Raw genomic sequence first — 23,001 nt, 5'->3', positions numbered from 1 at the left:
TGTGCTCCAAATTAGGAAGTCTCTTGTTTAACCAATTGGGACACTGGAGGAGATAATTTGAAAAACATCAGGAAATGCCTATCATATCCATGCTAAATATAAATCCCTGATGCCCCCTGCAGGACACCCTTCCTATTCTGTTCAATCATGCACACTGCAGATCTTGCATATGCCAACAGGTTAAACAACAATCCAGTTTGTCTGAAACCAAACATCCCCTCCCTTTATTTACAAACAATGAACAGAGTCACGGAGATCCCAGCCCACACATTGTCCGACTTTCTGGGTTGCAGTGTGCTAAATACCTGTTTCGTCCTCTGAGCATGAAATGAGGCTTTGCTAACAGAGATTCATAATAAAACTATATACAACCATAAACCAAAACCGTTTAGAAAGAAAGAAGGAGCAGGAAACCACTGTTAAAAGTTTACGTATTCATTTTATGAAATAGCATTTCCTTTCCTTAGGATTTTAGGTAGCGAGTTGTGGTTTCTCCGCATAAATTGTTTCTTTTTATGATTGTATATAGCTTTATGGATATCGGAATTTTGTTGTGGAATAGCCTTCTATTTGTACAACCGTCAGGTGGATCTCCCCAGAAGATCACTTACCCTGGAGAAGATTGCTTTTAGCTAAGCTGTAAGGGTCATGGGTTAGCCAGCTCTAGGGGCTGACCCTCTCCGGTAGATTTACTCGGTGTGCTACTTATGAGTCATGATTGACCAATTGTGCACAGGGTGGAAAGTCCGGGCTGGCGTCAGCATGGCACCAGGACTAATCCCTGCTTATGCATGACATTGCCACCCAATTTACAGGCTCTGTTGCCGCGGCCACCAGCAGAGGCTAGACCAGGGCAGGCCCATGCATACAGGAAGAGCCTGTGCTCCCAGTGCTACAGCGACCGAGGGTAGACCAAATATCCCCCACTTGGCTCCATGGTGGTGCACAGTGCCGCGGGGTCCCCAGGGGCTTGGTGTGCCTTTTTGCAGGAAGGTGGAATTGCGGTCTTTCACGATCCCGCCTTCCTGTAAAATGAACCCCACCCCCCGCAGCAGGACTGTTCTCCCGTGTGTCCTCTGTAAATGGCAGAGCATGATGCTCCGCTGCAACGCTCCGACAGTGGCCCAGTGCAGCTGCTGCCATGCGTAAGTCGATTGCATTGCATTTTGTACTTCATATATATCAGTGGTTCTCAACCTTCCTAATGCCACGACCCTTTAATACAGTTCTTCATCTTGTGGGGACCCCCATCCTTAAAATGATGCAAGGGTTCTTTCACAGAAATTAAACCTAAACTGACCAATGGCGTGAAGATCCATTGTTCAGGATTGTATAAATTGTTTTTTGTCTGGAGTTTCTTAGTTCAGTTCTACCTCTTGTCCCACCGTGCTGATCACGCTCTTTTCCGATGCTCCAGACAGACGAACGCTCTATCTTGATGTACCCCGCAAGGCTGTTGTGTGGCTGATGCCCCCCACCCCCGGCCATGCTGCTTGCCCTGCCATGACCCCTGTGTAAGGGTCATTCAACCCCCAAAGGGGTACCAACCCCAAGGTTGAGAACCACTGGTTATATATGCTTTGGAGTCTTGCTACCTTTTTCCTCCGTGAAATAGAATTTGATTGTTTATTGTATTTATATACTACCTTCCACTTGTGGCTCTGGGCGGCTTACAGAGAACATGAAGAACATAAGAATAAGTACAATGTAGTTCAGTGTGGCGCAGAGTGGTAAGGCAGCGACATGCTGTCTGAAGTTGTCTGCCCATGAGGTTGGGAGTTCGATCCCAGCAGCCGGCTCAAGGTTGACTCAGCCTTCCATCCTTCCGAGGTCGGTAAAATGAGTACCCAGCTTGCTGGAGGGTAAACGGTAATGACTGGGGAAGGGAATGGCAAAACCACTCCGTATTGAGTCTGCCATGAAAACGCTAGAGGGCGTCACCCCAAGGGTCAGACATGACCTGGTGCTTGCACAGGGGATACCTTTACCTTTACCTTAGTTCAGTGAATAACGTCTGAGCATAACAACAGCCGAAACAGGAGTATGAATAACATTCTAACCAAGGGCAGCCACGTTAGCCTCTTAACTGGGACCCCATAGGCTGGTCAGATCAGGATTGCCCTGTGATGTCCTTGACGGGCATGTCTGCCTTGGAGGAGGGCTTTTGGCAGCCCAGGACAAGTCGTTGATTCAGTTGACTGCAACAAAATGCCTGGCGGAAGAGGGGACATGATATCCCTCTTTAAGTATTCGAAAGGTTGTCACTTGGAGGAGGGCAGGAGGCTGTTCCCGTTGGCTGCAGAGGAGAGGACGCACAGTAAGGGGTTTAAACTACAATTACAACGATATAGGCTTGATATCAGGAAAACATTTTTCACAGTCAGAGTAGTTCAGCAGCGGAATAGGCTGCCTAAGGAGGTGGTGAGCTCCCCCTCACTGGCAGTCTTCAAGCAAAGGTTGGATACACACATTTCTTGGATGCTTTAGGATGCTCTGGGCTGATCCTGCGTTGGACTAGATGGCCTCTGTGACCCCTTCCAACTCTATGATTCTATGATTTTGCAGGCCTTGCAATATTTTGTCATGAAGAAACTGGCATTTCTGTTCTTGCTGCTCTCCAAATCCCAAGAAACCCTAGAGTAGGCTTTCTGTGATGGCCGTGGAAGGGTTTTCTGAACGGGTGGAAGTGAATAGTAGTAGTAGAAATTTCATTACGGTTTGCACCAAACATATAACAGGGGAAATTATATAATGCATCCCATATAAAACATAATGTTAAATACATACATACATACATACATACATGCATACATACATACTTATTAAAAGTTACTTTAAGAGTGAATAATTTTTTTAGATTTTAAAATTTGTTTAACATTTATCAGGTGATATGAACCATATATGGTCATGTTGACCTGCCCATCCCCTCTCAAAATGACTGGCGAGGGGCCTGGAGGGGGTGGGAAGGGGAGGGACCCCCGGTGGGCGTGTCCACAGCTCTGCTTCCCAACTGTATTCTGCACAGTTGTGCTATTTCAAAGGGTTTCTGAAAGCCTGAAGAATGTTTTAGGGAATTTTCAATGATAAAAAACATGAGAAAGGTGCCCTGGAGTTAACAGCACCTGCCCTGCTTAACAGCAGCTGGCAGAGTACAAAGTCTTATTTACAAGCCAGCCAGGTTGTGTGTGTCTGTTTTTTTTAATCATTTGCTTCCCCAAATGGGTCCAGGAGAAAGGTCAGCCCCGGCCACAGAGAACCAGCTCTTCAGTAATATCAGGGAACCAGCTCTTTAGTAATATCAGGGCTCTCTCAGCCTCACCTCCCTCACAGGGTGTCTGTTGTGTGGAGAGGAAAGGGAAGGCGGCTGTAAGCCGCTTTGAGACTCCTTTGGGTAGAGAAAAGCGGCGTATAAGAACCAATTCTTTTCTTTAGTAATATCAGGGCTCTCTCAGCCTCACCTCCCTCACAGGGTGTCTGTTGTGTGGAGAGGAAAGGGAAGGTGAATGTAAGCCACTTTGAGCCTCCTTTGGGTAGAGAAAAGCGGCATATAAGAACCAACTCTTCGTCGTCATTGTCGTCTTCTTCTTCTTCTTGCTCCATCATCAGTTCTGCGAATGGCCAAAAGGCCCCCATCTCGTAAGGCTTGACTCTTCGCATGACCTAAGGCAAGCCTTCTATAGCTGGTTGTTTCAGGCAGTGTGGAAGTTTCCTGACAGTGAAATGGGCTCCGGTTCAAGATTATCCCTTGCCTTGCTGGAAGCTAGTCCTGAAGAGCCTTTCCATTTGGAAAGAGCAGGTCAATGCTGTTTCCTTTGAACCATAATAACCCAACAGAGGACAGGTCGGGCCTGCAATGGTTGCATGTCTGCGCTAATGTTAAAAATTTTTATTGTGCACAATTAAAAAAAAAACTTTAGGAAATAAAAACAAATATATAGTCCATAGGCTACTGTGACTTCATTCATTGCAATACATGCACTAATACAAATATCATTAATATTTTTGGCAGTCTTTGGAAGAGAGCTAATGACTGAGAAACAGACCTTTAATTAAGTGACTCTTGTACTTTACAGCTTTTACTTTGGAGCTTGAAGAAGAGGGGGGGGTGTGAGAATTTGGTTCTTATATGACACTTTTCTCTACCCAAAGGAGTCTCAAAGTGGCTTACAGTCACCTTCCCTTTCCTCCCCCCACAAAAGAAACCCTGTGAGGGAGGTGAGGCTGAGAGAGCCCTGATATTATTGAAGAAGAGTTGGTTCTTATATGCCGCTTTTCTCTACCCGGAGGAGTCTCAAAGTGGCTTACAGTCGATTTCCCTTTTCTCTCCCCACAACAGACACCCTGTGAGGGAGGCGAGGCTGAGAGAGCCCTGATATTACTGCTTGGTCAGAACAGTTTTACAGCGCTGTGGCAAGCCCAGGGTCACCCAGCTGGCTGCATGTGGGGAGCGGGAAATCAAACCCGGTTTGCCAGATTAGAAGTCCGCACTCCTAACCACCAGACCAAGCTGGCTCTCTACACCAAGCTGCCTTTATTAGCTCCTGTACATATTTCATAAGTGTAATTGTGTGTATTGAAACCAGACCTTTGGAGAAGGCCCTATAAGGGCCAAAACACATATATTGGTTCATATCGTGCATAGCACATTGCTTTACAATAGCCTATGGGCTGTATATGTTTTTAAGTCCTAAAGGTTTTTTTGAAATTGTGCAAAATGAAAGTTATATCATCTTAACACAAATGCAAACATTCAACCTTTGGACATCCTAACAGTCATCAGTTGGGTTTTTATGGTTCCAGTTCCATTTCCCCGTTTGTTTTTTGTTTCAATGCTTGGCCAAGCCCTGAATCCTGGGTTTCTTATGCACGCACGTCTTACTGCCAATTTTCAGAACTTGACTTAGGATTCTGTGCTTGAATTATATTTCATTCTTTTTTCTGCAGCTGCAATAAAAACATGCACTGTAAAAAACTGGGGTGGAACGTCACTGGGGTGACATATTGGGGTGATGTTCTCTTAAAGCTGTTCTCACAGAGCAGTTCCCTTAGAGCTCTCTCAGCCTCAACTACCTCACAGGGCATCTGTTGTGGGGAGAAGGAAGGAAAGGTGATTGCAGGCTGCTTTGAGAATACTGTTGTTGTTGTTGTTAGGTGCGAAGTTGTGTCCGACCCATCGCGACCCCATGGACAATGATCCTCCAGGCCTTCCTGTACTCTACCATTCCCCGGAGTCCATTTAAATTTGCACCTACTGCTTCAGTGACTCCATCCAGCCACCTCATTCTCTGTCGTCCCCTTCTTCTTTTGCCCTCAATCACTCCCAGCATTAGGCTCTTCTCCAGGGAGTCCTTCCTTCTCATGAGGTGGCCAAAGTATCATCTTCAGGATCTGGCCTTCTAAGGAGAATACTTAGGGTAGTAAAAAGTGGGGTATAAATAAACCTCAGCTCTAAATCCTCATGGTTCAGGTTTTGCGCACGTATTTAAACATTAGTTCCTTGAATGAAAGGGAACAGTGTTGAAATGGGCCAGACTTTTATGCAACTAACAGGCAGCTTGGAGGTCATATTTGTAAAGTTACTTTAAAATGATTAGGGCCCGGTTTATGCTACTTGCTGAAAATACTTGAAGGGCTGACACACAGAAAATGGAGCTGAGTTGTTTTCTGTTGCCCCAGTGGGTTGACCCAGAACCAATGGGTTGAAATTAATTCAAAACATCTGGAAGAAGTTCCTGACAGAGTGGTTCCTCATGGGAACAGGCTTCCTTGGGAGGTGGTGGGTTTCTCCTCCTTTGGAAGCTTTTAAGCAGAGACTAATCATCTGGCAGAAATGGTAATTTTGTGAACTGAGGTAGATTGTGAGTGGGTGGGCGGAAGGGCATCATCTGGGCATGGAATTGGGCTCACTGTGGGTGGGCTGGTAGTTGTGAATTGCCTGCACTGTGCAGGGGGCTGGACTAGATGACCTTATAGGTATATTCCAGCTCTATGATTCTATGAAACTAGGATCTTATTATGTAATTTTTGCATCATTAAATGTGTCATGTAAATACACTTTGCTTCAGTTCAGATTTCTGGCTGGACCCACAACCCAAATTGTACTGTACTGTTTACTGGCCTGCTGCCCCAGCGAAAAAGTGATATAATGAATAACGTAAAGAAAAATCTCCATACAGAGTTTACTAGATTGGACTCGCTTCTTCCATGAACCCAGGCATCCAAAGTGTCTGATCAGGGGTAGTCAAGCTGCGGCCCTCCACATGTCCATGGACTACAATTCCCATGAGCCCCTGCCAGCACTTGCTGGCAGGGGCTCGTGGGAATTGTAGTCCATGGACATCTGGAGGGCTGCAGTTTGACTACCCCTGGACAAATGTTAAATGTTGGGTTTTGTCTTTGTTTTACAATACAAAAACTTTTAATGGCATCCACAATACCAAACAATATACATATCAGTTGTGCAAAACAAGTCAGCAAAGCTGTAAGGAAAATTACAGCAGGCAAGGGATCAGCAAACACAAAAAGACAAAACCAGTGACGTCTACCTCTTTAACCTGTGGGTCATCACCATAGACAAAAAATTGGCTAACTCATTTAAAGGATCTTTAGATGTCTGGTTTTGTCTTTGTTTCAGGGTGCTGTTTGTTGTTTGCTTAATCCAGCACAAGGGTCACGGGGAGCTGGACACAAGAGCTCTGGAAGGGCGAGGGTTAAGAAAAGGCTGTTTGCATGCATGACAAGCTGGGGCTTGTTGGGTTGCCAAATCTGGTTTGGGAAAGACCTGGAGACTTTGGGGGTGGAGCTGGGACATCAGTGGAGTATGGAGATAATGCTCCAAAGCATCTGTTTCTCCAGGGGAACTGGTCTCTGTCGCCTGGAGATCAGCTGTAAAACCAGAGGATCCCCAGGCCCCACCTGGGGACTGGCATCCTGGGGCTTGTTCTCTACCGCGGGTGTCGGTTTAGGGCCAGCAGCAGGGCCAGGCAAAATGGCAGTAACCCTCCGGTTTCACAGGAAACGTTTAGAGAAAGGGGATAGGGGTGAGATCCTGTCCAAATTCCCCCACGGTCTAGCAAATAATAATAATGATGATGATGATGATGAGACTTTAACATGCCGCAAACTTCCCATTTCAGCATCCCCGGTCAGCCGCGGCAGAGCCAAGGGCTGCGAACGGCTTCCTTGGCTGGACCACTCTGCAGGGTTGGCAACCCGGCCCGGCAGCCGTCCCTTTGCGCGGCATTTCAGCAGATCTCCGCAGGGACGCCAGCCGGGATGGGGGTCACCTCCCGACTGCAGAGATCAGTTCCCTTGCTTGGAGGGGGCCCTGCGTGGTATTATAGGCCGCCCACTCCCGGCTCCCCCCCCAAGGGCCTCCTGGTCTGGCCCAACCCAGAGTTGGCAACCCGACCGAGGCGGCCTTGGGGGCTGGGGCCGGAGCTGCTGCCGCCCTGCCCTCCCGGCGGGCCGGCTTAAGGAAGGGCCGCCCTCCGCGGCGCGCTCCGCCCCCGGGCCTGACTTTCCGCGCCGCTTCCTGGCCGAGCCGCTTTGCACGGCCGCCGCTGCCGCCGCCGCTCCCTCCATGTGGCCGCCCCGGAGAGGCCCCGCGGGAGCCGCCGCGGCCGCCCTGCGCGCTCTGGCGCCGCGCCTCGCCCAGCCCCCGGCCGGCCCGCCCCGCAGAGGCCACTGCGCCCGCGCCGCCCTCGGCCAAGCGCTGCTCTTCCGACAGGTGAGCCGGAGGGGAGCCTCGTCGCCCGGGGCTGGCCTCTCCTTGCAGGGGCGGCGGCGCCCCAGAAGAAGAAAGGGGCGGTGATCATACGCCGCTTTTCTCCACCGAGCGCCTTCCCTTGGAAGGTGGGGCTGAGAAAGCACTGGGAGAACAGCACTACCAGGACCCTGACTAGCCCAAAGTCACCCAGCTGGCTGCACGAGGACAGGAGGAAGGGGAAATCAAATAAAATGAGAGGTCACCAGGAAACGCTTGGAGAGTTGGGAGAGGGGGGTGGAGGATGGAGAGGAGCCTCAATGGGCTAGAACAGGTGTAGTCAACCTGTGGTCCTCCAGATGTCCATGGACTACATTTCCCATGAGCCCCTGCCAGCAAATGCTGGCAGGGGCTCATGGGAATTGTAGTCCATGGATATCTGGAGGACCACAGGCTGACTACCCCTGGGCTAGAAGAGCCAAGCATAGTGGTTAAGAGTGGCCGACTGTGACCTGGAGAACCGGGTTTGGTTCCCTGCTCCTCCTCCACCGGCAGCCAGCTGGGCGACCTTGGGCCAGTCACAGTTCTCTTGGGACAGTTCTCACAGGGTACTCTCTAAGTTATCTCAGCCTCATCCACCTCCCCTGGTGTCTGTTGCGGGGAGTTGGCAAGCCGTTTGAATAGTGAAATAGTGAAATGATGATGACGTTAGCTGTTTGGCCGTGTCTGACTCATGGTGATCCCAGGGCTCAGCTGTCTCCAAGTCTTCCGATCTTGCCCGGCTTCTTTTACTTTTAGACTGTTCTGGCCAGTGTCTATTTTGATTGTGTCCAACCACCGTGTTACTTGTCGGCCTGGTTTCCTTTTGCCACTGGCCAATCCTAGCATAATTCCTTTCTCCAGTGGGTTGGCTTGCGTGGTTTTGTGTTTTTGTGTGTTTGCCTTCCAGTGATATACCAGGCTGTATGTGTTCTACTATTTCCTTCTTTGTGAATTTGCTGCCCTAGGAATCTGCAGAAGCCTTCTCCAGCACCAGAATTCAAACGAATCGATTTTCCTCTTGTCCAATTTTTCCATCGTCCACCTTTCACAGCCATACGTGGCTCTTGGAAAAGCGGACAGATCAGATTAATCTGCACTAGGTAGTTCGGTTTCTGTCCTGGCTTTTCCATGCTCGGCTCAAGGTTATCATTGCTGAGCAACCCAGAGCGATTTGGCATTTGGATAGGAAAAAGTGGAGTATAAAAAACGCATCTCTTCAGCTCTTTTTCATAATGCCATAAAGTCCACCTGGCAAATAGTCATTGTCTCCAATTTCTGTAGCCTGGGCACCAGTTGTTCTTCTGGGCGACCTCCAGGCTCCACCTGGAAGATGGCAAGCCAAGCAGAATGCATTTTTAATCTGGATTAATCTAATCCAGCCCGATCCCCATTGTGAGGCTCAGTCCTCACCACTGGCAAAAAGTGTGTCCGCTTTCCCTTTGACCATGCAACACCCTGAAAGGATTCCTGGTAATTTCAACCGGGAAACTTTTTTCTGGTTGCTGAATGGGCATCCTGGAAGGGAACTTTTGCTGGCTAGATTTCTGCCTGCTCTCCAAGAAGTGGCTGCCGTCTCACTTGCTCTACGGCAGGGATAGACAACCTGTGGTCCTCCAGATGTTCATGGACTATAATTCCCAGGAGCTGGCAGGGGCTCCAGGAATTGTAGTCCATGAACATCTGGAGGACCACAGGTTGACTACCCCTGCTCTATGGCAGTGGTTCTCAACCTGGGGGTTGGGACTCCTTTGGGGGTCAAACAACCCTTTCACAAAGGTTATGACAGGGCAAGCAGCTGCAGGGGGTGCCCTCCACACAACAGCCTTGCGAGGTAGATCGAGATAGAGCGTCCGTCTGTCTGGATCAGCGGAAAAGAGCGAGATCAGCATGGTGGGACAAGAGGCAGAACTGAACTGAGAAACCCAGGACGGAAAAAACAATGGATCTTCACGCCATTGGTCAGTTTCGGTTTAATTTCTGTGAAAGAACCCTTGCCTAATTGTATGGTTGGGGGTCAACGCAACATGAGGAACTGTATTAAAGGGTCGTGGCATTAGGAAGGTTGAGAACCACTGATCTAGGGAGTCAGAAGCCTCCAGTTTCCCAGTGTGCATTACATCTGTGATCTCTCCTACTTGTACCTGTTGCTGGGCCTTCGGAGTACACATGGATTAGGGCAAACACAGATTGGGCCGTAAATCTTTCTGCAGTTACCGCAGGTGGGCGCAGAAGGGAAGAAGCTCTGAGACTTCAGGGGAACCTCCTTTCGCAGCATGAAGGAGCTGTGTCCTAGCTCCCCCCACCCCCCACACACACGCTTTGTGCTGTGACCTGACCAGCCTGGTGCCTCTTTTAATTCCCAAATAATGATCGTTTCTTGTGCTGATGCCAGGTGAGGATCTCAGCCTGTGTCTCTGGGGTAGATCCAAGCGGTAGACATAGATGCCTGGTTTAAAAACGGCTCTCTTCTCTGCATGGCCCAGGCTAGCCCGATCTGGTCCGATTTGAGGAGTTAATCAGGCCCAGCCCTGGTTAGGACTTGGATGAGAATCCCCAAAGGAAGGCCCGGCTTGCTGTGCTGCGGCAGGCGATGGCAAACCGCCTCTGTTCCCCTCTTGCCTCAAAAGCTGCAAATCAGCCGTGACTTATCTCGTCCAGCCCAGCTCAGCATTCTAGGTTCTTCCGAGCTGCAGTTGGTTTGATCATTAACAAATTTGTACTTTTCAACTCTGTATCTACCTGCCTTATTGCTGTTGACACAATCTCTTTGCCATTTTATCAGCAAAGGTTGGGGGTATGAGATCGCGGGCTGTGCCAGGGTCACACACCAAACTCCATAGCAGAGTCAGAATTTGAACCCGAGTCTCCCAGGGATTAAGCCAGGCTCTACACCAGGCTGGCTCTTGTTGAGAATTAGAATCCTAGAATCCTGGAGTTGGAAGGGGCCATACAGGCCATCAGCCTAAAGCAAGGGTGGCCAAATCATGGCTCTCCAGATATTATTATTATTATCATCATCATCATCATCATCAACAACAACAATAAAATAATAATTAATAATAATAATACATTTCTAGCCTGCCACTCCCGAAAGGCTCGTAGCGGGTTACAAAATACATAAAATCCCCAATAAAAATTACCCCTAAAAGCTAAAAAATATCAACAGATTACAATTCCCATGAGTTTCTGTTAGCTGACAGGGGCTCCTGGGAATTGTAGTCCAGGGGTATCTGGGTAGCTATAGTCTGGACACCCCTGGCCTAAAGCATCCATGTTATTTGTCCAACCGCTGCTTAAAGACCATCATGTCTCCTCTGCACCTTCTGATTTTGTCCTTTTTGAAGTGAGGCGTCCAGAACTGCACACAGGTCTGACCATTGCAGTACAGAGTGGGACTGTGACATATTGTGCTTTTGATAGGATGCCTCTTGATACAGCCCAAGACTGTATTTGTGTACTTTATCGCTATATCACCCTGTCTGTTCATATTTAGCTTGCAGCCCACAAGTACCCCCAAGATCGTGTTCGCACACACTGCTTCCCAGAAATGTATCTCCCCCCAGCCTGCCTGCTTCTCATTTTTATGACTCTGCCCTTCTCCTTACCGGATGTGGTGATCATCAAACGAGTGCTATAGGTCAGGTTCCTGGCAAATGGATGGGGAAGAAATGGAGGTAGTGACAGATTTTATTTTCCTTGGCTCTAAGATCACTGCAGATGGGGACTGCAGCAAAGAAATTAAAAGACGCTTGCTCCTGGGGAGGAAAGCTATGGCAAATCTAGACAGCATCCTAAAAAGCAGAGACATCACCCTGCCAACAAAAGTGCATCTAGTCAAGGCTATGGTCTTCCCAGTTGCAATGTATGGCTGTGAAAGTTGGACCATAAGGAAGGCCGAGTGTCAAAAAATTGAGGCTTTTGAACTCTGGTGCTGGAGAAGACTCTTGAGAGTCCCTTGGACTGCAAGACGAACAAACCGGTCAGTCCTAGAGGAGATCAGCCCTGACTGCTCCTTAGAAGGCCAGATCCTGAAGATGAAACTCAAATACTTTGGCCACCTCATGAGAAGGAAGGACTCCCTGGAGAAGAGTCTAATGCTGGGAGCGATTTAGATCAAAAGAAGAAGAGGACGACAGAGAATGAGGTGGCTGGATGGAGTCACTGAAGCAGTCGGTGCAAACTTAAATGGACTCCGGGAAATGGTAGAGGACAGGAAGGATCATTGTCCATGGGGTCGTGATGGGTCGGACACAACTTTGCAACTAACAATAACAACAGTAGGTCAGATGGGATTTAACGGCTGCCCAAAATATTGGGAGGCAAAAATGGCCTGAATGGAAAACCTGCTCTCACTGAAAGCCAGAAATTGCCAAATTTTCAAGCTGAAATGGCAAAGTTGACAAAAATGTAAAAAATAAAAATGAAGTGATCAGGTATTACGGAGATTACGGACACTGTGAATTGCTTTACAGACTCTGAAAGCTAATCTGTCACTTGGTGTTATAGTGTTTTCGTACTTACCTGTAGTACCTGTTGAAGGGGACTTTGACTCTCAAAAGATTATTCCCTGAAAATCTCCTGGGTCTCTACAGTGTGGGTGGGCTTGAATCTAGCTGCTGCACTTACCTATAGATCTCTTTAAAGCAGTGGTTCTCAACTTGGGGGTCGAACGGCCCTTTCACAGGGGTCGTGGCAGGGCAAGCAGCTTGGCTGAGGGGGCGCCATCCACACAACAGTCTTGCAGGGTAGATTGAGATAGAGCGTTCGTCTGTCTGGAGCAGCGGGAAAGAGCGAGATCAGCATGGCGGGACAAGAGGCAGAGCTGAACTGAGAAACCCTAGAAACAAGCCAATTTTTGTACAATCATGATCAATGGATCTTCGCACCATTGATCAGTTCTGGTTTAATTTCTGTGAAAGAACACTTGCATCATTTTATGATTTGGGCTCACCACAACACGAGGAACTGTATTAAAGGGTCGCGGCATTAGGAAGGTTGAGAACCACTGCTTTAAAGGTTTCAGAAATATGAAAAAGTTTTGGTTCTGGATATAGATTCTTCGTTCTGTCTGGCCGTAACTTTCCCCATAATAAATCTATAAAGCTCCATAAAACAATGGTTTAAAGCCAATGAAAGGAACGTTGTAAAGAAGAATAAACATTCCTTGGATCATTTCAGTTAATTCCTGAAGGCTTGGCAGAACAAAAAGTCATTTTCTCTCTCCAAAAGAAGGACAAAGAGCGACATAAAAGGTAAAGGTATCCCCTGTGCAAGCATTGGGTCATGTCTGACCCTTGGGGTGATGACCTCTAGCGTTTTCATGGCAGACTCAATACAGGGTGGTTTGCCAGTGCCTTCCCCAGTCATTACCATTTACCCCCCAGCAAGCTGGGTACTCATTTTACCGACCTCGGAAGGATGGAAGGCTGAGTCAACCTTGAGCCGGCTGCTGGGATTGAACTCCCAGCCTCATGGGCAAAGCTTTCAGACGGCTGCCTTACCACTCTGCGCCACAAGAGGCTCACAAGGGATGAACATATTAAAGGGAGAGTCCTCAGGAGCTCTGGGCCAACAAGGGAAAAGCCCTGCTTGTAGTGAAATCCTGCCTCTGTTCCCACTTGGTGGCTGGAGCAGAGTTCTGCTGGTGTGGGACAAGGTTGGATGCAGGAGAAAGTGCTTTCCTGTGGGGCTGGAAGGCGGTGCTTTGAGCTAACCTCCAGGTCATAAGATGTCATAGTCCTGCTTTGGTGAGGCTGCACTGTGTACAACAAAAATTGTGTCCAGGGGCACCTTTGAGACCAACAAAGATTTATTCGAGGCGTGAGCTTTCGAGTCCAGGCACTCTTCCTCAGACAGCGACACAAAGATCATACGAGTACAGCTATAGGGGAGAAAGTAAATGAGTAGCAAATTACTAAACGGTGCCATAACATCCAAATTATGCAGTATGATAATAGTTCTTAGCTTGAAACAGTTAATTAGTCCTTTGGGTTCAGTTGCAGTTCACAAAAACATGGGAGAAATAAAACTGTCCATGTTAGGAATGAATGGCAGACTCTTTCCCAGTTGTGGAAAGAAACAATTTAAAGAGACTAGTGCAGGGGTAATCAAACTGCGGCCCTCCAGATGTCCATGGACTACAATTCCCAGGAGCCCCCTGCCAGCGAATGCTGGCAGGGGGCTCCTGGGAATTGTAGTCTATGGACATCTGGAGGGCCACAGTTTGATTACCCCTGCACTAGTTGCTGGCCCCATCTGTCCACAGTTCTGGAAGCCTCACAGTCAAAGGGCTATGGACGGAACAGAGTGACTGCAGAAGAGAGCAATGAGGGTTTCCTTTTGTCTATCCTGAATTTAGTACCCATCAAGCCTGCTCTCTTGGATTATTTGGAGGGCAGGGAGCCACTCCTGAGGGCAGCAGAGGTCTGAATTAGCGAATTTGGGTTTCAGTTATGGGCAGAAGGGTATGGGTTGGGTAATAGGAGAAAATGTTTTTATAGGAAGAGCAGTTCAGCAGTAGAAGTGGCAGGCTTTAATCAGTAGCTGGGCAAACACTTGTCAGGGATGTTTTAGACTTGATCCTGCATCGAGCAGGGGGTTGGACTAGATGACCTCTAGAGATTCCCTTTCAATACTATGATTCTGTGAGTTGGAAATGTGGAAACAAGTTGGTAACTGAGCCAGCAGTTCTAAGTACAGGTAGAAGAAGAAGAGCTAGGGAGTTACTTCGCTTTTTACTACCTCGTCTCAAAGTGGCTTACAAAGACTTCTTTTCCCCACAATGGACACCATGCTGAGAGAATTCTGTGACTGGTGTAAAGTTATGTGGAGAAGTTGGGAATCAAATCCAGAATATGCTTGGGAAGCAGGGCTGTGGACATGCCCACCCGGGCCCCTCCCCTTCCCACCCCCTCCAGGCCCATCATTGGCCATTTTGGGATGGGGAAGAGCAGGTTGACATGGCCATATCTGGTCATGTCACCCAACTAAAGTTTTAACAAATTTGAAAAATATACTGAAAATGAATTAACTCTTACCCTTTTGGGAAACCCTTCCAAGAGTGTCAAGAAAGCCTGAGCTGAGCCCTCAAAGATAGTCCCAAGTGAAGCCCCTGGTTCCTCTCTAGACTAACCAGTGGTCTTTTCCCTCCACCAGCTCTTTGAAGGAGAAAGCTTCACGTACACCTACTTGCTAGCCGACACAAAGACCAAGGAGGCGGTTCTGATCGACCCAGTTCTGGAGACAGCCCAGAGAGACTCAGCGCTCGTGAAGCAGCTGGGGCTGAATTTACTCTACGCAGGTGAGGCCGGGTGGCCTAGGACCTGATTGAACTAGGTCTTTGGAAGGGGATCAGCCTCTTGTTGGGCTGAAGCTCTGCTTGCTCGTGAGTAGTCAGTGCGTGCCACTGTGTGACAGAGTTTTGGAATGGATGGGCCATTGACCGGATCCAACATGTTTTCCCTTATGTTTTTTTATGTTTGGGGCAGTGATGCTCTGTATTTTTGGGGCTTGGGGGGGGGCAGTGTGATGTCTCCTGTAGTTTTTAGCCACCCTGGTGGACCTCCTGATGTGCCTGGGTTTTGGCCGCTGTGTGTCAAAGGATCGTTGGATTGAATGGGCCACTGGCCTGATCCAAAAAGGCTCCTCTTATGTTCTTATGATTTGATCTCATGTTGTTGTCCCCCAGTCAACACCCACTGCCACGCCGACCACATCACAGGCACCGGGCTTCTGAAGCAGCTCTTACCAGGATGTCGGAGTGTTATCAGCCGGGACAGCGGGGCTTCTGCAGACGTCCTGATTGGGGAAGGACACACCCTGAAGTTTGGGTCATTTGTAAGTCGCATAAGTGGACATGTTGAGCAAACCTAAGAGGAGAGGCCAGTACTTTTGTAGGTGTCCCCTGAGCTTTTCATAAAGTGGGTGGGGCCATTGGAGGGAAGGCTCCCCCGTTCATATGCAGGGCTGCCCCCATTCAGATGTAAGGGTTTTACAGAAGAAAATGAGGCAGGCTGCTTACTATCTGGGCTTTCCTCAGTCAGTATGTGTTTTTATATTCCCTTCAAGGTTTCTTCCTTCTTAGGAGATGGGAGGAGGGTGGTATTCCATGTGGCTCCTCCTCCCATGGCAACCATTTTGGGTTTGGCCCCACCTCCTATGGCAGCCATTTTCAGGTGATGCTCACCACTCCCTCTCAAAATTCTAAAAGTGCCCACAGGCTTAAAAAGGTTGAGGACCCCCTAGCCTTCCCTCTACATCATTTTACAAAACCTCTCTCATGTGCCCCTCATTTCCCCAATTATCTAAAAAATGGAGGGAAAATTACAGTTCCGTCTCTCCTTCTAGATCGGCCTTTCTCAACCTTTTTACCATTTGGAAACTTCTGAAACATTCTTCAGGCTTTGAGAAACCCCAAAAGTGGCGCAGTCATGCAGAATATGGTTGGGAAGCATAGCTGTGAACACACCCACCTGAGGCTCCTCCCCTTTCCACTCCCTCCTGGCCCATCATTGGCCATTTTGCGAGGGGAGGGGCTGGTCAACATGACCATATCTTTAACCGCTCCTGCGGAGCGGATTAAATAAAAGGGTAAGGCCACCTGGGGAGGAGTTAGGGCGGGCCCTGTCCGGGATAAAAACTCGGAGGGCCCAATCAGGAGCCGTGAAGCGGAACCCCCCCAGGTCACGCCCCACTGGCCTCGCTGTCCCACCCCCCGGGAAGGCTTCCCACCCCATGCGAAGGCTTCCCCGGGGACGGGGGCCTAGTGCCCATTTTATTTCGAGATAAAATGGGCTTTACTTCTAGTATGGTCATATCACCCAATAAAAGTTTAACAAATTAAAAAAATGTATACAAATTAATTATCCCCCACCCATTTAGGAAAGCTTTCCAGGGCTGTCAAGAAACCCCAGGGTTTCATTAAACCCTGGTTCAGAACGCCTGTTCCAGAGAAACTTCCTAAATTCCTCCATCACATTCCTTGCCATTTTAGCATCTTCTTCCAGCTCCCATCTTTATGATCCAGAAGTTTCAAATTGCTATGTGGCTCTAGGGAAGGTATGGACAATCATAGGGGGGAAAGAACTGTCCTACCATCCAAGACCGCTGTAAGGGTCATTGGACTCTGAAAGGGACTTGAATCAGGATTCCAAATCTGGCCTTATCATCCTTGAGTATGACGGGCCAGGGTCGATAATTATTCTGTGTGATGGGCAGGGCTGGGATTACACTTCAGGGCTCCGTAGCCCCAAGAAAGTCCTACAAAGCTCTCAGCCACTAGCAATGGATAGATTTGATGCAAGGAGTAAGGTTATCTTTCGTGGAGTTCATCGCCTTGCCAGTTTTTCTTCCTTGCCCCTGCAGGCCTTGGAAGCATTCTCCACCCCGGGGCACACGGATGGCTGCCTGACCTACGTGCTGAACGATCAGAGCATGGCCTTCACGGGGGACGTCCTGCTGATCCGGGGCTGCGGGCGGACGGACTTCCAGCAGGGTATGACGGTACTTGCGATCGGAGAGCAGATGTGGTGATGCTTCGGGAGAGTGGGGAGAGGGATTCTAGGCAAGTGAGGAGCCTTCCTCTGGTAAAGGTGGGCTTGGGGTGGGAGTACTGCCTGCTCCACTGAGTATCAAGCTTATGGGGAGGAGAGAAGGTTGGCTACACCTTGACACCGGAGTGGCCCAACTGTGGCTCTCCAGATGTCCATGGACTACAATTCCCATGAGCCCCTGCTGGCAGGGGCTCATGGGAATTGTAGTCCATGGACATCTGGAGAGCCACGGTTTGGGCCACCCCTGGAAAACAGCGATCCCATTTCATCTCCCCTTTCCTTCTCTTCACTATCCTTTCTCTACTTGTGTTGGGGAGAAAGCAAAGTCTTAAACCAGCGGTTCTCAAGCTTCCTAATACCACAACCCTTCAATACAGTTTCTCATATTGTGGTTTCCCCCGACCATAAAATTAGGCAGATGTTCTTTCGCAGATATTAAACCGAAACTGACCAATGGCGTGAAGATCCATTGTTCACGATGGTATATAATTTGTTTGTTTTTTTCCAGGGTTTCTCAGTTCAGTTCTGCCTCTTGTCTCGCCGAGCTGTGCTGCCACCTGGAGCTCCTAGTGGGAGACTGCACTGTGCTGGAGGCACTGCTGGAGCGCCTGGTGGCCAAGCGCAGGAACCTGCAGGAGGAGTAGCACCCCCCCCCCCCCGGCCAAGCTGCTTGCCTTGCCGCGCCCCCTGTGAAAGGGTCGTTCGACCCCCACAGGGGTCCCGATCCCCAGGTTGAGAACCACTGTCCTAAACAGAGGAAGTGCGGGAAGGATGGTGGATGCTGATTTGCAAGCAGAGTTTAGCCTCGTTCCCTCCCCATTGCGGCTGTGGGGGGAGCATTCAGGAGGATGCTCTACATCCACCCATAGGGCCTTCCTGGAACCAGATCCAAGTAAGCTGATGTTTGATATAGCATAAAGAAAGAAAAGCTCACTTTAAGACTGCCACATGCATTCAATTCCTTCGGCGACGCTCCCCACAGCTAGCAAGCTAGCTCATCAAGGAGAGGTGTTTTGAATATAGCCATCTCCTCGATGCCGTTGGTCACTGTGTTAAAACCCCCCTTTCTGTTCGTATTAATGACACATGAGGAACGTCTCCAGGGGAGCATTCAAAATTACATTCCTCCCCACCTGCAGCGTGGGTCAAAGCAGTTCAGTTTCGGCCCCCTCAACTCGCAGGCTCACTTAATGCCACATGCAGGGTGCAGATCAAGTTGATCCGTGGAATTGTTGCGATTGTCTCAGCTGATTCCCTCTCTCTTCTTAGGTTCCCCTGAAGCTTTGTATCATTCTGTCCACGAGAAGATCTTTACCCTTCCCGGAGACTGCCTGATCTATCCTGCCCATGATTACACGGGTATGTTGGCACCTCCCGGTGGTGGGGGTGGAGGGGGAGGCGCCCAGGGGCAGTCTGTGGTGGGGCAAAGATGCTTTCTTCCCTCCCCCTGGGTGTCATTCCCCTCAACGCACCCTGGCCCACCCTGCTTTTCAGGCCAGACAGTTTCCACGGTGGAGGAAGAGAGGACCCTCAACCCTCGCCTGACTCTGCCCCTGGAGGCCTTTGTGGAACTGATGAACAACCTGAACCTGCCAAAGCCGAAACAGATTGGTGAGCGCAGATCCTGGGTCTCCCCCCAGTTCGCTCAGGGAGAGGCATGGGGTCAAAGGGCCTGTCGGTACAAACTCATGTCCTGGTTCCAAGTCCCCCCGCCCCAGGAGCTTGAGAATTCTAGGTGTCTGACAAAGGAAGTTCTCACTCAAAATCTTTTTAAAATTTTATTTGTATTCTTTTAAAACAACCTTTCATAAAGCCTGTTTTAAAAGATGAAATAGGCAAAGAGAAAGAAGCTATGCATCAATTTAAGGACGTTGCGTAATATAATAATACCTTGCGTAATATAATAAAAAAGATAACTTGATAAGCATCCTGGTTCTCCTTATGCCACCTTGGTATTGTGGTTAAGAGCGGTGGCCTGGGGTTCGATTCCCCTCTCCTCTTCCACATGCAGCATGCTGGAGGACCTTGGGCCAGTCCCAGTTCTCTTAGAACTCCCTCAGCCCCACCTACCTCACCGGGTATCTATTGTGGGGAGACCTTGGGCCAGTCCCAGTTCTCTCAGAACTCCCTCAGCCCCACCTACCTCACCGGGTATCTATTGTGGGGAGACCTTGGGCCAGTCCCAGTTTTCTCAGAGCTCCCTCAGCCTCACCTCCCTCGGAATTTATCTGTTGTGGGGAGACCTTAGGCCAGTCCCAGTTCTCTCAGAGCTCCCTCAGCCCCACCTACCCCACAGGGTATGTGTTGTGGGGAGAGGAAAGATAAGTGGTTGTGAGCCGCTTTAAGACTCCTTTGGGTATTGAAAAACAATGAAACAGCTCCTCTTTTCCCCTCATCCCAAACAACACTCATGGCCACTATTTGGATGGGAGGCCAACACGGCTACCCATTTGAATGACGTCCAGAGTCACAACTCAGAATCAGATGCTGGCCAAACACCTCTGAATGTCTTTTGCCTTAAAAACCAGAATTGCCATAAATAAGCTACAACTAAATGGCAAAAAGGGGGGGGGGGAGGCTGCAGATTGGGGGTTTGGAACTTGGGCATTAAAGGAAGGTGATCCCTAAAGACTTCTGACTGATATCTCCTCTCTCTTGTCCCTTCTAGATTTTGCTGTGCCGGCAAACCTCAAGTGCGGGATCCAAGATGTATCAGTTTAGCGCCAGCTGCAGCTGGAAATGGCTCCTAAAGGGTGCCCCTGTAGCAGGGGGACAGGACGGCTATGAAGGAACCTCCCCCACCCCCCCCCTTAGCACTGATGCCTAGAAGATAGTGAAAGAAGAGCTTCATAGGGAGATGAAATACTCGCTTCTGTTCTTTACTTCCTGCACTGCAAGCTACATGAAGAACTTTGATTACCTTTTTGCACTCGGCTGGGAATCTCCAGCCCAGCTTCAATCCCACCCCCCCACCCCCTGGCACTTTCAAGTTTGAGCAATGTTGCTCTCGCCCCAGAGGTTTTCCGGCCCTGCTTCCCTGTCCCGGATCAGATCAGGAAGCAAAAAAGGTTCTGCGCTGTGAAATTCGCAGCATGGGGAACGGGGAGGCAGGAGGAGAGAGACTCTGTGTCGGTGAGAAATTTCTACCGCCGTGAAATAAAATGCATTTGTTGTTACTCTGCAGGAGTTGTAATTGGTCAGGGCACCGCAGTGCACTCTGGGAGGTTTCTAAGTGGGTGCCTAAGGTGCTCTGTCGGAGCTGGGGTAGATTGAACAGTCTTCCACTATAGAGCAGGTGATTTAGGCCGGGGGTCCCTGACCTGCTGCCTGCGAATTCCTTTTTTGGCTACCGGCAAATGTTTTTCGGGAACGGATGGGACCAAGCAGGGCTTTCCCCCTGCATAGCATCCGATTGACTGTTGGAGTTTTGATGGGTTGCACAGATTTTTAAAAACATGCTCAGCAGCTGCTGCCACAGCTCAAGGATCCACACCAGTCTTTCTCAACCAGGTGATGTGAAACTCTGGGGTTTCTTGACAGCCCTGGAAGCGTTTCCCAAGTGGGTGGGAGTTATTTAATTTTCAATATTTTTTAAAATTGTTAAACATTTATTGAGTGATGACCAAATATAGTTAGGTCGATCCACCCCCCTTTCTTTTCAGAATGGCCAATGATGGGCCTGGAGGGGGTAGGAAAGAAAGGGCCCCCCCCAGGATGAGCACGTCCACAGCTCTGCTTCCCAGCCATATTCTGCACGATCGCACCACCTCTGGGGTTTCTTGAAGCCTGAAGAATGTTTCAGGGATTTCTCAACAGTAAAAAAGTTGAGAAAAGTAATACAGTGTTACTAAAGTGTGGCGTTTTTGTGATAATTTTGTGGCTGGGTCCCCATCGTGTGGCAGCCGTTTTCGTGGTGGCCATTTTGTTGCTGTTCCCACCGCGCCATGTCAGAATTCCAGATGTGCCTACAGGATCACAAAGCTTGGGAATCCCAGACTGAGGCTACACCTGAAGAGAAACTCCCCAACAAGGAGAGCAGCTCAGTGGGTCTGTGAGAGTTCAGCCGATTACTTTGAATAAGAAAACACCATTTGCCCCCCCCTCGCAATGCAGGAAAATCGCAGTTACTTTCCAAGTCTCCCAGTGACCCCTGCTTGATGCCCAGAGAAAGGCAAAACACCTCAATGATATCTCTGGGCCAATTTGGTGTGCAAAGAGCCGAGCTGCTGTCAGATGGCCGTCTAACCTCTGCTTAAAATCTTCCAAAGAGTGAGAACCTGTCTCCTCTGAAGCATGCCTTGTACCACTGAGGAACTGCTCTGACAGGAAGCTTTCCCCTGACGTTTAGCTAAAGACTTGCTTTAATTTCAACCTGCTGGTTCTGGTCCAACCTCCTGGGGCAACAGGAAACAACTCCGCTCCTTCCTCAAATACTTGAAGATGGGTGTCCTGTTTCCTCTTGGTCATCTCCTCTCCAGGGCAAACATACCGAGATTTTTCAGCCTTTCCTCCTAGGACACAAGCTGATGGTTTCAGTTTCAGCTTATTTGTGAGATGTTGTAGCCGTGAGCCCTAACATTATTATAAAATGAAGAAGGAAACACATACATGAACGATGACTACAACAATTAGCATCAGAAAGGAAATACGATATAATAAATACAATAAATTATCTGATGGAGATGGCATGAAGCTGTAAGCAAATTCCACCGAAGTAAATTCCGCTTAATTAAAGCAGATCCAACATGGCGACCGCGAGAGTCAGAACACAGGACTGCTCTGTTGGAGCCGGTGAGTTTACTAATCGGAGATCTCAAGTAGTCACCAGAAAACCCAAACCTCAAGGAGCTACGTTACTAGAATCCTAGAGTGGGAAGGGGCCATCCAGGCCATCTAGTCCCACCCCCTGCTTAGTGCAGGATCAGCTGAAAGCATCAAGGAGAAGGATCTGTCCAGCTGCTGCTTGAAGACTACCGTGAGGGGGAGCTCCCCACCTCCTTAGGCAGCCCATCTCACTGCTGAACTACTCTGAGTGAAAAAATTATTTCCTGATAACTAGCCAGCACCGTTCTACACGTACCTTAAAGCCATTGCTGCTGGTCCTATCCTCTGCTGCCAACAGGAATCACTCCCTGCCGTCCTCTTAAGTGACAGCTGTTCCAATACTTAAAGAGAGCCATCATGTCCCTTTCCAAACCCCCCTTCTACTAAATTAAATCAGAGAAGCTGAAGGCTGCACGGAAAGGAATGACATCTGGGGAGAATTCAGCCAGCAAGACACCGCAACAGAGAGAACAAAAGGGAAAGAAGGCCGATCATCTCCTGCAGACTTCTGCCACGCCAGTAGCCAGAACACCCCCTTCCCACACTCTGGGCAAAAGCTTTGCCGCCAGGTAATACAATTTTGGATGTGTGTGTGTGCAGCTAACCCTGGCGCACAACCAAGAAACAAGATCTTGAAATAACATCTCACCCAATCTTGGAAACTGAGCCAGATCTGCCCTGGTTTGTACGTAGGTGGGCAGGAAGTCCAAGGTGGCCACAAAGAAGCAGGCTAATTATTTTTATTCAGAAGAGAAACAACTATTTTATTCTTCAAGTGCTTTTCACCACCACTGGTTCTTTCTGTGCCACACCAAGTATGCTGATAGTCTGCAAGGATAGTATTTGATGGCCGTTTGAAGCTTGCAGATGGTGGCTCTG

General features: G+C 49.0%; 1 protein-coding gene across 1 annotated transcript; it reads left to right on the top strand.

The window, feature by feature from the left end:
* Nucleotides 1-7,521: 7,521 nt before the first annotated feature.
* LOC143837064 (persulfide dioxygenase ETHE1, mitochondrial-like) lies at nucleotides 7,522-20,474 on the top strand. Its single transcript, XM_077336487.1, has 7 exons — nucleotides 7,522-7,729; nucleotides 14,903-15,047; nucleotides 15,435-15,583; nucleotides 17,111-17,240; nucleotides 18,568-18,657; nucleotides 18,793-18,909; nucleotides 19,967-20,474. Exons 1-7 carry the CDS (start codon nucleotides 7,583-7,585, stop codon nucleotides 20,017-20,019), a joined length of 831 nt encoding a protein of 276 aa, XP_077192602.1. The 5' UTR covers nucleotides 7,522-7,582; the 3' UTR covers nucleotides 20,020-20,474.
* Nucleotides 20,475-23,001: the final 2,527 nt, after the last annotated feature.

The sequence above is a fragment of the Paroedura picta genome, chromosome 5, assembly GCF_049243985.1.
Source record: "Paroedura picta isolate Pp20150507F chromosome 5, Ppicta_v3.0, whole genome shotgun sequence".
NCBI lineage: Eukaryota > Metazoa > Chordata > Lepidosauria > Squamata > Gekkonidae > Paroedura > Paroedura picta.
Note: the sequence above shows the minus strand (reverse complement) of the source record. Positions and strands in the feature narration are given on the sequence as shown.